The sequence below is a fragment of the Patella vulgata genome, chromosome 2 (assembly GCF_932274485.2).
Source record: "Patella vulgata chromosome 2, xgPatVulg1.2, whole genome shotgun sequence".
In the NCBI taxonomy this organism is placed as follows: Eukaryota; Metazoa; Mollusca; class Gastropoda; family Patellidae; genus Patella; species Patella vulgata.
The window spans coordinates 24,302,352-24,318,348 of NC_065880.2; the positions used below are offsets into that span (position 1 = coordinate 24,302,352).

At 33.8% G+C, this 15,997-nt stretch overlaps 2 protein-coding genes across 4 annotated transcripts; one reads left to right on the forward strand and one right to left on the reverse strand.

The window, feature by feature from the left end:
- The first annotated feature begins 33 nt into the window (after nucleotides 1-33).
- Nucleotides 34-7,236, forward strand: LOC126810794 (ATP synthase mitochondrial F1 complex assembly factor 2). 3 transcript variants are annotated; one of them, XM_050536071.1, is made up of 8 exons: nucleotides 34-162; nucleotides 1,075-1,119; nucleotides 1,784-1,929; nucleotides 2,215-2,312; nucleotides 3,631-3,711; nucleotides 5,587-5,699; nucleotides 6,271-6,386; nucleotides 6,678-7,236. In XM_050536071.1, exons 1-8 carry the CDS (start codon nucleotides 42-44, stop codon nucleotides 6,828-6,830), a joined length of 873 nt encoding a protein of 290 aa, XP_050392028.1. In that variant the 5' UTR covers nucleotides 34-41; the 3' UTR covers nucleotides 6,831-7,236. The 3 variants fall into 3 exon arrangements, with proteins under 3 accessions (XP_050392028.1, XP_050392029.1, XP_050392030.1); XM_050536072.2 differs by lacking the exon at nucleotides 34-162 and adding an exon at nucleotides 293-359; XM_050536073.2 differs by lacking the exon at nucleotides 34-162 and adding an exon at nucleotides 402-664.
- A 117-nt stretch (nucleotides 7,237-7,353) lies between these two features.
- LOC126810785 (dynein regulatory complex subunit 3) lies at nucleotides 7,354-15,987 on the reverse strand. Its single transcript, XM_056098642.1, has 11 exons — nucleotides 15,861-15,987; nucleotides 15,005-15,169; nucleotides 14,528-14,644; nucleotides 13,551-13,717; nucleotides 13,115-13,264; nucleotides 12,465-12,584; nucleotides 11,894-12,008; nucleotides 10,804-10,976; nucleotides 9,837-9,968; nucleotides 8,853-9,047; nucleotides 7,354-8,228 (listed from the first exon to the last, which is right to left on the reverse strand). The coding sequence occupies exons 2-11, from the start codon at nucleotides 15,162-15,164 to the stop codon at nucleotides 7,983-7,985; spliced, it is 1,575 nt and encodes a 524-aa protein (XP_055954617.1). The 5' UTR covers nucleotides 15,165-15,169; nucleotides 15,861-15,987; the 3' UTR covers nucleotides 7,354-7,982.
- Between the last annotated feature and the right edge of the window lie 10 nt (nucleotides 15,988-15,997).

A 15,997-nucleotide genomic window follows, 5' to 3' on the forward strand; every position in this document is an offset into this window, starting at 1 on the left:
AGCAACAGCCAATCATGAACAATATACGTAATATTTATAAAATGGCCGCGCCCATGTTTTTCATGGTACGATCAGTTTTGACAGTTTCTTTACGATATATTAAACAAAGTAAACTTTGTGGATATCAGTATAATCAGAAAAAATGCATGTCGTCATATCGAGGTAATTTTCGATCTATATATTGTTATTACAATGAATTATATTCGGTAAATATACGAAATACGGTAAGTAAGCAGGCGGGTTCGTAGGTTAAAGGGGGGTAACTCTAAATAAAAGCACTTAAAAAAATCAAAGCAATTTTGTTATAAAATGAAATGGGCTTTAATGTCCTACTCCGACTGGAAATGAAATGAAATGGGGTTAAACGTCCTACTGTTCTGCTCCTATACTGGGCTAATGAAGACGGGCATACACCATACAGTGTGCTATGAGGGAAATTTTGCCCGGGCAGCGGCACTATCGCCTACTCTTATATCGAATTCCAACTGCCAGGGGATCTTTTACGTGCATTCCAATATATACACGGGACCTCAGTTTTTCGTCTCATCAGAAGGACTAGACAACTGTCCTTGTCAGGCCCTCCGTTCTGCACCACTGACAAGGGGAAACCACGTCGGAAAATCTGGATGAACTTTCTCGGCCAATGCAGGGCTAATGAAGACGGGTATACGCCATACAGAGTGTTATGAGGGATATTTTGCCCGACAGTGGCACAAAGGCCTACTCTTAGTCTTATATTGAATAACAACTACATGGGTCCTCGGTTTTTCTTCCCATCCAAATGACTAGACAGCTGTCCTTGTCAGGTCCTCCGCCCTGCACCACTGAAATCACTTCGGAAAATCCCAATGAATTTTTCGGCCAAGGCAATACCGGGAGCGAACCCGCGACATCCAGACTAGCCAGCGAGTGTCTTACCCACTTAGCCACCAAGACTCCCAAATCATCATAATTTAAGTAAACTTTTTGAATGCCGTAAAGAGGTATGGTTTATTTATATTTATATAGTCTTTCACCCATCATTTTTTATCTGCATACATGAATATGGTAACATGATTACTTTTTTGTTTTCAGAGCTGAAGAAATTCTACAAAAATGCATCCATAGTTACAACTGAAGGTAAACTACACAAGAACAATGACCTTTATTATGAATGCTTATTTATTATTATTAAAGAAAAAGGAATGGATGGAGAATGTAGCCTACATGTGAACTATTCTAATAAGCTTAGGCCTACATATTTTTTTATTATTAAAAAACTTTACATCAAAACACCCTTGTATTTTAATTCTCTAATGAGTTGGGGGATTGGATGGCCGAATGGTTTGCACATTGCATCATAAGGTCTGTCATTGAGTCATCAGGCATGGTTTCGATTCCCCAGTTGTAAGTGACAAGGAGTAGAGTCGTCTGTCTAACCTTGTGGTTTTTCTCCAGGTGCCCCGGTTTCCTCCCACTGCTAAAGACCCCTATTTTATTGAAATAAAATTAAACTATATGTTTATGAGTTAACTCATAAAAAATTATTATCTCTATTGTGGCATTTAATTGCAGCGCCCTTTTTCTTCAAACAGATTTTTAATCAGTCACAGCATGATATTGAGTCGGTTGCACCATGTATACTGAATGAACATAAAATTATAAACAAGACAAAGGACTACCAACCATGTCATCCACATATCTTCACCTATCCCATGCCAAATTGATTTCATGACAGTTTTTTTTCTACAACTACCACATGCAGTTATATTTTCTTAATATTACTTTCGTTTTCCATTTATAGGATGGTATGAAATAAATTTAGATAAAAGAAAGCTTCGTACCCCAGGAGGAAATTTATTTCGTGTACCCAATGAAGCACTTGCTTTAGCTGTAGCAACAGAATGGAATTCACAAGACAAAGTCATTAAAAGACATAATATGCATTTAGTAAATAGAATTCTACTTAGTTTTTATTGTTATTTATTGCAGATATAAATTTGTGTAATAGTAAGTGCAGGAGGATTACACTACACACAATTATTAACTAGAAATCTGTAGGATAATATAAGATGATGAGGTTGCCTACTAATGTACTGATCAATATGATTAGGAACATTTAGTAACTTGCATTTTGTTCTAATTATTGGTATATTCTGAATAAACTGGTTTATTTGTAAAAGTAACTAGAATGAAATAATTAATCGAAGATGTGTCTTTTGTTTGTTCTTTTAGACATCCTTATGTAATACAGCATTAGACAACCCATTTCATAAAACAAGAGATGTTTTGACTGATAGTATAATTCATTTTCTAGAAACAGATACAATGTGGTGAGACTTTCACTAAATTTCATTAGTGATATTAAAGTGTAATTATTTCTGGGCCTGGTGTATTGTTTTATACATGCATAATGACCCAATTTTCTGGCATGTGAATATAAAGGGCATAGGTGCCACAGTGCCTCGGTGCGTATGATGCTGGCTCCCTGGATATAAGGCACCTGTGGTATAGGGATGGACAATCTGATTAAAATACAGATCTATATTTCGTTTCATTTTTTTATACTTTCGATGGCCTACACTACATAAAGATCAGACAAAGTTATAGTGGGGGTTCACGTCAGGGGTCAAACGAGCGGCTTTTGACCCTATGACGTCAGACATTGATTAATCAATCGGTGTTGACGTTTCTAGTGGTTTACCCACAGTTCTGTGCATAAAAAGGCCAAGAACTCGCTGTAACAGACCGTTTCATTGGCTTATTCCTAACATCAATTAGAACGCCTGTTACACAACTCTTCCAGATCCTAGTGTAGTAAAGACCAGTAAAACGAAATTTGAACTATAAAACGAAACGAAATAGGATCTGTGTTTTAATCAGATTGAGGGATGGAGGGCCTGAAAAGGAAAAGGCATCTAGTCCTTTCAACAAAGCACCATGGTAATGGACAATTTTTTAAGGAAACAAAAATATCAAATGGCGTTAAATGATTTTACCAACCACTTAGAAGTGCTTGCTTGTTTATATCATCTGCAGTGGATGCTGAATGTTGGGGGATTTTTAATTCATGTCTTTGTAAATACTGAATGGAATTAACCATTTTTGGACTGATATTCCACTATTTAGAGTAGAGATTCAGTATTGTTAGGGATGTAAAATCTGTGAAGCAATAATAAGCGGATTAATCATTACTAGATACTCATAGGAATATGATATATAGACTCATCCCAAACTTGGGCTGTCTGTCTACAGCTAGCTTCGAGAGAGAGAGAGAAATGGGTTTTAACTCAACTTGACACAAACAAACTAGGTCATTTTGGGACTAACATATGGATTAATTTTATTTCAATAATTCGCTTGTGCGTAGGGGTCTTTAGCAGTGGGAGGAAACCGGAGGACCTGGAGAAAACCTACGAGGTTGGACAGGCGACTCTACTCTTTGTCACGTACAACCGGGGATTCGAAACCACGCCAGTTGACTCACTGACAGGCTTTATGATACAGCGCGCATGTGCTAACCATTCGGCCATCCAACCCCCCAGCTAGCTTCGAAGTATGACGTAGATGGATCGCTGCGTGCAGTATGATATAGACTAGCATGTGTTAATACCATCATGTTTTTGCTAATGTTTGTTTTCATATATTCAGTTACAGATTGACGGAACCTGAAGATCTAGTTCGATTTCAATCACAAAACTGGGATCCAGTTATAAACTGGGCAAAAGATAGGTTGGTTAAAACATGGTATTTGTTGATATATTGCATGGAGATTGGTTTGAAATATTTAGCCTACACAAGGATTTGATTTGTCTCCTCTAAGTTTGTTTTATCTATTCAAGAAGCCATTAGAATAGGTATAATGAAGTACCTATGACCACTATCTGGTAGCTGTTTATAAACATGTTACTTGTCTCTAGTAGAAGATGCCAAAGATATTCTGAAATTGTAAAATGTTGAAAAAACAAACTACATTTTACTGTATGTTGAAAAAACAAACTACATTTTACTGTATTGCTTATGCTTATATAATGAGAAGACCAACATAGGGTCAGTGGTTTGATTAAACTTTTATAGTCGGATTGATTAATTATTGACAGATATTAACGACACTACACTTTATGTGGAAAAGCGAAGTGCTCGCAGTAAAAAACACATACCTGGACCCGTATATTATTTACATATTAAAAGTGTTCGTCCAATAAGTTCCATATTGTAAAAAATTAATTAAGAGTTCAAGACTTCAAAGTTTGAAAGTTGTAGGCACTCTAAATTGGATCTTAAATTAAAATGAATTACAAAACAAATTATTCCGTAGTCAATTGTTTTATTTAATTAGGGGGATTAAGGAATCCTTTAGGCAGTAAAGAATACACACGCCGGCTGTATATAGGTAATTAAGGAATAAACATTCCGAATATGCATTCGGTCACTGTGACGTCACTGGCGTCTGAGGGGATTAAGAGTGTTTTCGATAATTGGCAAAGTCGTTTTTACGGAAGGTCTATTTTTACGACTTTGAGTGAAGATAACTGAATTAATTTCAACCAGATTGGCATGAACTTGCCGTAAAGTGGATATAGTAACCATTGGCTACACGTATCTCAAAGTTTCCGGGCCCGTCTTATGTGCACTTTAATATAAATTTATACACAGTATTTAACTATACATTCCCGCATACAAACTTTGTGATTTGATGATATATTTGGACTAAAAACATATTTAAAGTAACCAATCTATCAAAAATTTGCTTCAATTCCCTCTCAAAACTTTGTATTTGCCGGGGATACCTATAGCTATAAGTAAGCTGTTGTTAGACGCAATGTCTTCAGAATGTATTTATCATTACTTACTGTCCATTTACCATACATATTGAGGCCTAAGTAAATTCTTAATTATTTCTGTCAACTTCTTTTTCCGACGTTTATTTGCAGTCTTTTGTACGTTGACACCCCTCAATGTTCCCAAAACCGCCTAACCATTTGATCAAGAAATAACAACCGCTCCCTCACTTAAGCTCGCACACAATAAGCTGTTAGATAACAGTCAGGTTGCCAGTTAGTGAGACCCTGACAATTTTGCCTAGTGCCTGCTCCATGGGCAATTTTCGGGTGATCCAGTATTTTTCTAGCAAGATTGAGTGTCTATATTTTCCTATATACCAAATCTGACATATTTTTATTGGAAAGAACCACCCGATAAATACTATTCTGGGAAAGTATCTTTAAGGTCATGAGACAAAATATTGTTGTAAATGTTTTATTACTGACAAACGAAAAATATGCGACAACCCTTGTTGACTGCCTGGACGACTTAGCTGCTGTGGGCACATGTTTCATTGCCTGGCAACCTATCCTTATTATCCGGGTCATCATGTACTAGATATGTCTGATCACCTCAAACCACAGGTCTGTATACCTATTCATAATGTGGGTCCCAGTCACTGGATCACCACACACTGGTCATAGGGTACACTACAACACTGTATCTCTTTTTATTATGTAGGTCCTGGCCATCTGGTATTCACACACTATAGCACTGTATGTAGAATAAGTTTCTCAATGATCTTTAGAAGGATATTATTATGGTTATTTGTTTATATTTCAGATATAAAATAGATATAACACCTACATATACTATAGCACCACCTGATGTTCCTCAACATACAAAAGACACAATCAAACGACATCTTTTATCTTACAGTGATTGGGCTTTATTTGGTTAGTATAGATATGTCTATCCTTTCCCTTTAAGAAATGGAACATGGTTTTATGCCCTATTTTTCTATGCCAACCATGCTAACGAAGATGGGGATTTGATATGCAGTGTTCTATGAGGGAAAGTTTGCTCTGGTAGTGGTGCTACAATTTAATTTATTTTGATTCCCAAACTGTCAGGGAATCTTTAATTTACTGTTAATGGCATACATCTGTGAACTTGGTTTTTTGGATCCTCCAATCGACTAGGTGCCATTTCTGGCCAGGAACTTTCTCTGCCAATACTGGTAACGAACCTGGTATCTCCTTGTTAGTGGGGCAGCGCCGTACTCATTGAGCTACGTGGCTCCACAAGACTAAGATATATGCTGTCAACTGTTTTATTGGTTAACAGTTTAAATTGATTAGAATATTTTGTAAATAAAAGATTGAATCATTATCTCAAGATATAAATTAACTTGGCACTTCTAAAATGGGATAAAATCTTTGTGTTTGAGTTATGTGAACATCTGAAATAGCTTTTTCCCATTAGTTTATTCATCTGTTTAATTTCTGTGTTTGAATGTTTTTACAGGTTACCAGTTTGCAGTAGATTCAGTGAAATCATTGTTAATTATAATGGCTTTAGTAGATAAGTTTATAAGTGTTGATACAGCAGTTCATTTATCTCGATTAGAACAAGAATACCAGGTAATATAGACATGATGGCTAGATCTTTTCATTGGAGGCATTTTGAATCCCATCCCTTTAACCATGGCTATAAATTAATACTAGTTAATGATGATTGAAGAGTTGATGATTAGTTTAAATCTATTCCCATCGTTAAATAAGGATTGAATGTGTCGAATAGTTTAACCCATTCCTATCCTTAAATAATGATTGAAGTGTTGACAAATTAAGGATATTTCCTATGTAGTTCTAGCTATTATCATCTATTTAAGAATTTCACACTGTATTACCAATATTATCTTAACTTTATAGGTGAAGAAATGGGGAAGTGTGGAATGGTATCATGATATTGATGAATACGAATTAAAGACACGACTTGCTTCGGCTACATTATTTATTCACTGGTCAAGTGAAAACGTATCCGTCAAACAGAAAGCTTCTTTAGGCATACAGAATATCTGTTGACATTAAATTAAGGACAGATCAATTTTTACCAGAAATCAGAGTAATATGCAGATATGATTTGCGAAAATATTTTCTATATTACGATGATACCAAAAATAATGGATATAGTGGTGAAGTAGCTATCTTGTTGGAATGTATATTTTACTTTTCAATTAGATGACTAGGAGAACAGTCAGAGGATTTAGCACTTCTCCCATATCAGTATTTATAGACCTAGTTTTTTGACCTTGTGTTACTATGAATCTTCGTGTTGGAATTTATAGTGGTCACCTTTAATGCTGATTTTACTATTCAAATATTATTTGAATATAGATCTGAAATTATCGATTATGGACTGCTTCTGATGTATTATTAGATTCCTAGATAGTATAAATCTTTCAAAACAATAAAATTGCCTTTCTCTGTTTGTTAGTTAATTTCAATGAATTTATAGAAGAAAATATATCATTGGGGAAAAAAACCCGAGATCAAATTCCATCAGTTTCGAATAATAATAAAACATCAGTTTGAATATTTAAACATTTGTTTGAGCACTGCCAATTAAATTATGATTAAAAAATGTACCGAAGTTAGACAAATCTATAGATTTGATTTGAATAAAAATAATTTCAATTGAAACTAAAATATATCCTGAATTATATTTTTGGATGTATTAATCCATTGCAAAGATTCATAGAACATTGTAATGACATTAGATAATATTTATTTCAATAATGTGTTTAATATCACATGGACATACATATAATAAATACGTTTTATCAACCTTATATGTACAATATTTACACTTTCTTTTTAACATCACTAAAAAAATTAAACGATATTACACAACATAACAATGGAGTGAAAGAAACTAAAATCACAAGATAGGTAAAACCTTAAAAAAGGGTTGTGAATTTACAATTTACTTACATATCACATATTTTAAAAGTTTTTATCCCAATTCAACAAGAAAAACAATTTCTTTAAATAGATCTAAATGTACAATAATACTCATAACTTCGCTCCAAATAAAACTGAAATTTTCCATATATTCATGTTTCGTGATCTATTTTGAACTATTATTGCAAGAACAGCCAACTCTCTCTAAATCGTACATAATGCATCTTTAACATCACTCTTTGTGTTTCCTTGGATGAATTTTTACGATAACGTTTAAGGTCCTTGTAAGAAATCTAAGTTATCAATCTCTTCTTTAAAATGATCAATTTGATGATTTATTTCTACAACACGAACCCGATTTCGTTTAATTTCTTCCTCGTTTCGGATTTTCTCCATCATTGCACTCAACCAGTTTTTAATACGTGTCTCAATGTCATCTTCTTTATTGTCTATTTTGAGTAAATGAAGGTCGTGTGATGAAGAAACAGCACCAATGATTGTATCTTTGTCAACAAACAACTGTAAAGCAATTGAACATTTGTGTAATACTTAAAACATTAATGAAGATAGGGAGTGTATATATTTACTGTGAAATTCCAAAATTATCTCAGGAGTAGTATCTGCATAGAAAATAAAGAGATCTAATATCTCACTTTTCTGCATCAACTGGACTAAGGAAGACAGACATATGCTGTGCGGGCAAGTTTACCCTGATAGCAATGCTATGTCCAATTATTCATTTCGATTTGTAGCTGTCATGGGAACTTCAACATGCTGCCAATGGAATATAAGAAACCCTGGTTTTCGTCCTGTTCGAACGACTAGATGCATTGCGAGGGCCTCCCTCCTGTACCACAATTTAAGGGAAACCAGACTGATAAATCCCGACTAACCAAACTGCTGTGGCTTCCTATCTGTATAGGGAGTGAAAAAGCACTGCTTACAAAGTGCCATAAGAATTTACAGCAGAGTAGGTCTACATAAGCCTTGTTTAAAGTCCTCTACTTTTTTTGTAACTGGTACAATTTGACAACGTTGGGTGTTTCAGGAAACATATCTAAACACGCTAAAGTCACTAAATGTCCTAGTAAAAAATCAACAGCATTTGACCCTCATGTCATTAAAAATGAAAATATTTTATACCATTCTCAATTCTTCTGTTATTTCGTCATCTAATTCATTCTTGATCACTTTCTCTAATGTAACAATAGATATCTCCATCATTCTCTCATGATGCATATTTTCTAGGTCTCTACATTGTGTTAGGTGACCTTTAACATTCTCCAAAAACGTAGACACCATTTCCTGCATGTTTCTTTCAAAATCCTTGATAACATCCTATAAAATCAAATAGATAAATTAACTAAACTTGTGTAACATAAATCAGCCTGTAATTAAATAGCAAAAAAATAGTGTGTTTAGGAAATGAAATGAAATGGGGTTTAATGTCCTACTGTTCTGCTCCGAACGGACTAATGAAGACAGGCATACGCCATATACAGTGTGCTATGAGGGAAATTTTGCCCGACAGCGGCACTAAGACGTACTCTTATATCGAATTCCAACTGCCAAGGGATCTTTGATGTGCACCCCAATGTGTACAAAGGACCTTGGTTTTTCGTACCATCCAAACAACTAGACAGCTGTCCATCATGCACCACTGACAAGTGGAAACCACACCGGAACTTTCTCAGCCAATAACCGGGAGTGAACCCTGTGTTTATGTAAAGCCGCTGATTGTCATGTGAGAGATTTTGGATCCAATATTGATAAGGTGAATATCAGGTAAAAAAAAAAAAAAAAATGGTCCAATTCCATTGTAAATTTAAAATGATGTGAAGAACTGAAAATGTCCAAACATTCTGAATGCATTCAGATGCTATAAATAAGCTCCTGCTTCATCGGCTTTTCCAGTGGATATTTTAATTCGATATAACTTTCTGAGTAAAAATCCTATAAAAACTGTTATTTGTATTCCCTTGTGGAAGATCAAGTTACCTATCTGATTCTGAAACACCTGTATTTGCAATGACTGGTGATCTGAAACCAACAACAGAACATGGATACTCCTAAAATTCATAAATAGATCTGTAATGATTAATTAAGAATAAAGGAATATTTACATACCTCAAGTTGATCAACTAATTGTAATTCCAGACTCATTAATTTATCCCATAATTCATTGATCTGAGACTGATATGCCTCTATTTTATCATCTATAACTTGGTTATCGGTGATAGTACCTAACTCTGCTAATACCTGTAAAACAGTAGATAACAATGCTAAATTGTGACAGTTATTGGCAATTTGAATTAATTTCAATCTAACCTATGTTTCATACAATTTCCACGACGTAGACCTATATGCCAGAATTTCCAGTTGAAAAATTCATGCTACTCTTTTGGTTGACAATTAAAAAGTGTGTAAGTTAAAGAGAGAGAGAGAAATGGGGTCTAACGTCCACTCGACACAAACTGGGTCATTTCGGGACTAACATATGGTTTAATTTTATTTCAATAATTCGCTTCCACGTAGGGGTCTTTAGCAGTGGGAGGAAACCGGAGGACCCGGAGAAAACCCACGAGGTTGGACAGGCGACCCTACTCCTTGTCACGTACAACCGGGGATTCGAAACCATGCCAGTTGACTCAATGACAGGCTTTTTGATACAGCACGCACGTGCTAACCATTCGGCCACCCAATCCCCCATGTGTAAGTTAAACCTCGGACTGGATTTTAATGGTTTCGAGATGAAAACATTAGTAGGTGTTTCTTATTCATAAAGATGGGCGCACATTGCTTCAAAATAAAAAAACCCAGAAAACAGATTTCTGTATTACCCCAAAATTAGAAACAGAAACCGCACACCGTCAAACAAGAACTTTCCAAAAGCAACCATATAATACCACAACCAGGATGTAATAAAATTTGAGAAAAACAAACAATTTCTGAATGGTGTACAGTGGTTGTACCAGTCTTATTGCAGTTTGAATAACAATTTATATAACCTCAATTAAAACCATCAAAAAATGAAAGTTTAAGTATGGTGATACAACCATTCATAAATATAATATGAAAAAAAAAATCTGTTTACCCTTTTCCTCTCTTCAAAAAATGCTCCAATAATTTTCATGCCAGCTTCTTTATTTTCAGTTTTGGCCTCTTCTACACATTCCCAGAATTGATTGACTTCTGCTTGTCTTTTTTCATTCTCTGATAAACCATATTCAAAAATCTTTTGACAAACCCCAAGAAACTTCTCTTTAAATGTGATGAGAGTCAAGGAAAAATAACACAATTTTACAATCACATTTTACTACAGAATATTGTTGAATGTCTCATTGAAATTCTGTTATTTGGTGGTGGGTGGAAGATGAACACCTAACAGATGGGTTATCTCCCCTTTAATCTTCAGAATTTTTTTTTTTCAGGAGTAGCACCTCACCTCAAATTCTTTGAAAAATCTACAATAATCACATTACAACTACCCAATAAATTATGGTGTAGCCAAGAGTGTTTCTAAGTTAAATACTAGGGTACCATTACATTCCTACACCTGGTTACAATGAATGTAATCATGAATGCAATTCTGTTTTTTTTTGCCTTTCTTTCCCTTTTCCCACTGTGTGTAGAATCAAAGAAAATGGTTTGAATGCATATTTTGTGCAAGGTTTTGGTGAATATTCATGATTTTGAGGCAGAAGGATAACAGAGTTAAGAGATTGGTTATATGTTGAAATGTAGGGTGGACAGTTGCATGTTTACTAATATGCTACTTCCAGTTTGCATATCTAAAGATTTCTATGGGGAACCTCATATATGCTTTTGAGCCAGCGGTTGCCACTTGTTTCATTTGTGGTAGAAAGTATTTTGGAAATTTTGGGAAAAAGACGAGTATTGTATTAAGAAATTAATGGTGTACTGTGGCAATTCAGTAGTGTTATCTACTCTTTCATCTCCAATTAAATTTTGTAGACTTGGATCTTGCTTTAGAAAATTATTTTGGTTTGGATCAACCTACTCAATGTATCTCACAAACAAAGGTTATTGCCTCTTTAGACTTCATGATATATACAATTTTGTAATTAGCTTTCTTTTTGGTTTTTTTTCAATGATTTGATCCTGACTTCATTATTAAAGCCAATGCCACATTATACCAAATTTTTTTAAAAGTCAAAAAGGATATCCTGCAAGTAATTCATCCACGCCCGGCATTTCATTTAATCTCTGGCCATCTGAATCTTCAGCATACATACTATCAAACAGACTGCTACCATCCAAATATTCCACATACGCTTTCTATAAAATATTAACAGATTTTTATAATGAGTATTCCTATCTTAATGAGCACTTCAGAATCAATGGCAGGTATAACACTAGATTGGACCTAATTCATTGTAGCTCTGTATTAAACAAGTTTTCAAATAAAATGAAGATAAGCGTACTCCATGCGGCGTCCTATGAGGGAAATTTAGCATGAATAGTGGCATTTCTGCCTATTCTTCCTCGAATTCCAACTGCCATGAGTTCTTTTACATGCATGCCAAAGTATACACAAGGGATCTCAGTTTTTCGTACTGTCTGAACGACTAGATACTTTTCCTTATAAGGTAAGCCATAAAAAAATATACTAAAATTTAAAATCAATAGGTGAAAGCAAAAAAAAAAAAAGTTATTGAATTCAAACTGAACGTCCAAATGCTGACACCCCTTTTGAACGGTTCATAAGTTCATCAATTTTAATTGTACACATACTGTATGAATTTGAAGTTCCTTTTGTTTAATTTCATTTTCTTGTTGTTTTCTTTCTTCAGCTTCTTCATTATGAATAATTTCATCTATAGGCATTGCATATTTTTCTTTTGCTGCCACTTTCTATAGAAAAAAAAAAGTGCCAGACATTCATGTTATAACAGTTCAAAATAATAAAGATACTGAAAAATGAATATATTGAAAATTTCAGTCAAATTACCTTATCATGAGCAAAGTTATGAGTGTTTGAAGTTTTGACAAGATAGTCTCAAATGTCTAGCACCATTGCTAGGATAAGACAAAGTAGTGATATCCATTTTAACATTAAATTATCAAATGGTGTGTGTGTGTGTTCTTATCCATTCAATATCCTTGCTATCCAGTATTCTAGATTATAGGCTTGTCATCTGAATAAACAACTAAATAATAATTTATTAAAAAAGACCTGTAAATACTTTAATAGACAGATTTTCCTCTTTAAATAAACAATATGTTGGTATTTGTTTGATGTTCTGTGACATATGTGCAGGAAACTTTGCTAGATGAACATGAAATTATTTTTAAAACTATTTGTGTTTGCATGTAAACTTTACATACAGGCAGAGCAGCATCCCCGATGTAAAGCATAAAAGAACATATATTGTAACACTTACAGACTGTTCATCTATTAATCTGTAGTCTAAAAACTCTAGATGTGATAAATATGCAACTACATATTGTTTGTATGTCTCCACATTTTCGCAAAATGGATTTCCAGTAGCATTTAGTGTCTTCAGTTTCTTGAATTTTCTGAGATAGACCAACTGTAAATTTATAATAAAAGAGTTTCAATAAATATCTCCAATTTGATTACCTCCACTTCAAATAGACCTGACCAGTTTGCGAGCATGTCACAGGTCACATAAGTGAACTTTGAATGATGTAACTATATTTAACTTTTATTTTGTTCTTAATGGTTGCTTTTATTTTCATAAAGTCAGTATCATCATCATCACTACAATTTGATGTATAGGTTGGTATGTCATTACATATGGGTTCCTACATGTATTTATCAACAGGAATGTTTTACAAATAACTTTATCAACTTACATTTTCCAATTCTGTGAGTTGATTATTGCCTATAGAGAGAACTTGTAAATCTTTTAAATTATCCATATTTTCAATACGGGATATACGATTATTATAAACAGTTAGATCTTGCAGTTTTGTTAGAGTTCCCAATCCTTCAATAACTTCAATGTTGTTAAATGACAGATCTGAAATAAATATGGGCAACATATTTTATAATTACTATAAGGGTAATTCATGTAATTCTAGATCAAGAATTTGGTCAACAGATAAAAAAAAGAACAATTTATTATATAGAAAACAATGATTGTTGTCGTCCATATAATTTGTGTCGTGTTTTTATTATGCTCAATTACTAAATGCCACTCAAGGATTTATTAACAAACAATCACATCTAGTCATGTGATCAATGAGGATTCCCACTACCTTTTATGCCAATGGTCAAAATATTTTATTTTTCTCTACCTATGAAAAAATTAAATGTATTTGATTGGAATTCAAACGAACTGAAATGTACTATGAACAAAATACATGTTTTAGTTTTAGTTATTTTTAGAATAATATATATACCATACCATAGAATATACAGGTGAAAATTTACTTCTGAATAACACATTCGTTCAAAAATAGTCTTGTATCTCCAAACAGATGTAGATGTTTCAACTTAATCTGGTGGGAGTAGGGACAATGTTTTGCTTGTTATTGCCGAACCCAAAAAACAGACCATTGAAACATTTCTTGTAATATTTCTAACATACAAATCAAACCGATATTTTTTCAAAAGTAATCCTTTATGGCCAAGCAGATGCAGTTGTTTCCACTTACTATAATCTTGCCGGTGGGGAGGGGGATTTTTCACCAATTATTGGCAAACTAAACTGTTGACTTTGGAAAACATTCTCCGATATTCAAATCAAACCAATGTTTTTTTCATTTTTTGAAAGAAGATTTTTTCATTTTAATTAAAACTAGTTAAAAAGAAACAAATATCTTCATACCTAACCACACTAAATTGACCAATAGTTCCATTCCTTCTATTCTCTCTATAATATTGTTATCTAATTGTAGTTTTACCAGATTAGTAAATTCCCACAGATTATCTATCTTCAAAATATCTGTAACATAGACAAGAACAAAATATCAGTGTTTATAGTATTACTAGAGGTAGGCCTATAAAAATCATATTATATTGAGTAAGCGTGTACCAAGAAAAAGAGAAGGGTGCACTATAAAGGTTACTATAGACTAAGAGCTTTGTACACTGCACCCCTTTATGGATCTGCTCAAAAAGTCTGTTTGCTAATAGCAGGCTTGATTAAAATAATTTAGCAATCAACTGCATAGCATCTCATCCAAGATATAAAAAATACATTTGACCTAACATTAGCATCAGCTGTTATTAGTCCACATCAGATACAATTTAATTTTTTTCAAAAATAAAAAATAATGTTTGCATTTTATTGCACATCACACACTTTTGAAGTCCAGCCTCAAGTTTGTTACATCATTGAAGTCAATGCCTTCAGCTTTAGCCAGCTTTCCAGCCTCTTCTTTAGGACCCTGTTCCTCAACAGCTCTTTGTAACATATCCTCATCTATAACAGACGGCTCCACAGTGTCATACAGACGACTCATTTTTGCTGCAACAGAAATTAAATAAAAAGCTACTGAAGCAATTGTTTTACTGCCCGAATGATCTGTTTATAAAATAGAATTAGCAGTTATTCGCAATCCTCAAAATAGCTGTTTACAAAAAAGTTAAAATTATGCAAATTGTTAATTGTAATACTAAAAGATCTAGATCAACTCAAAATAAATTTTTGACAACAAATTAAAATCTTTTATCCTGTCTACGTTATAAATCCAATAATATTTTAAATTTATGCTAATTTCGGATGATCAAAATTATCCAGTCATTGTCATTTTGCTCTTAGACTTGAGAAAATGGCAGGGAATATATTATTATTATTATTATTATGTAAACTGTAAAAGAATAGGTATGGCAATGCCTTAAAAATGGTACGTCTCAGCGGACTGACGCCGACGGTGACATTGGGTGGGGGGTAGTCATTGAAATCCACCTATCTCAGCAGAAGTTTTGTAACATTTCATACAGGTTGACTTTCAGTGGCCGACCAAAGCCACCCGGTAGTCTTATGATAATAGATTCTGAAATTGGGTAATCATCAGCACTGACTGTCAATCATGTGGATGTGCAGTGAAACTCAATTTTTCACCTTTTTGCAAACGATTCTTCGTCTAAATAATCATTAGAGATTTCTACCTTTTAAAAGTTTGAAATGCTATAATTATAAACTACAATTGTGTTACCTTTGATAAATAATTGCTCTTAAAAAAAAACTAAAATATTTCTTCTGTAATAAATACCAAATTTCTTCAAATTACCAGCAAAGATGAAAGAGATGGCATCACGTCGCTATGGATAAGTAAACTTCCGGTCGGACAGC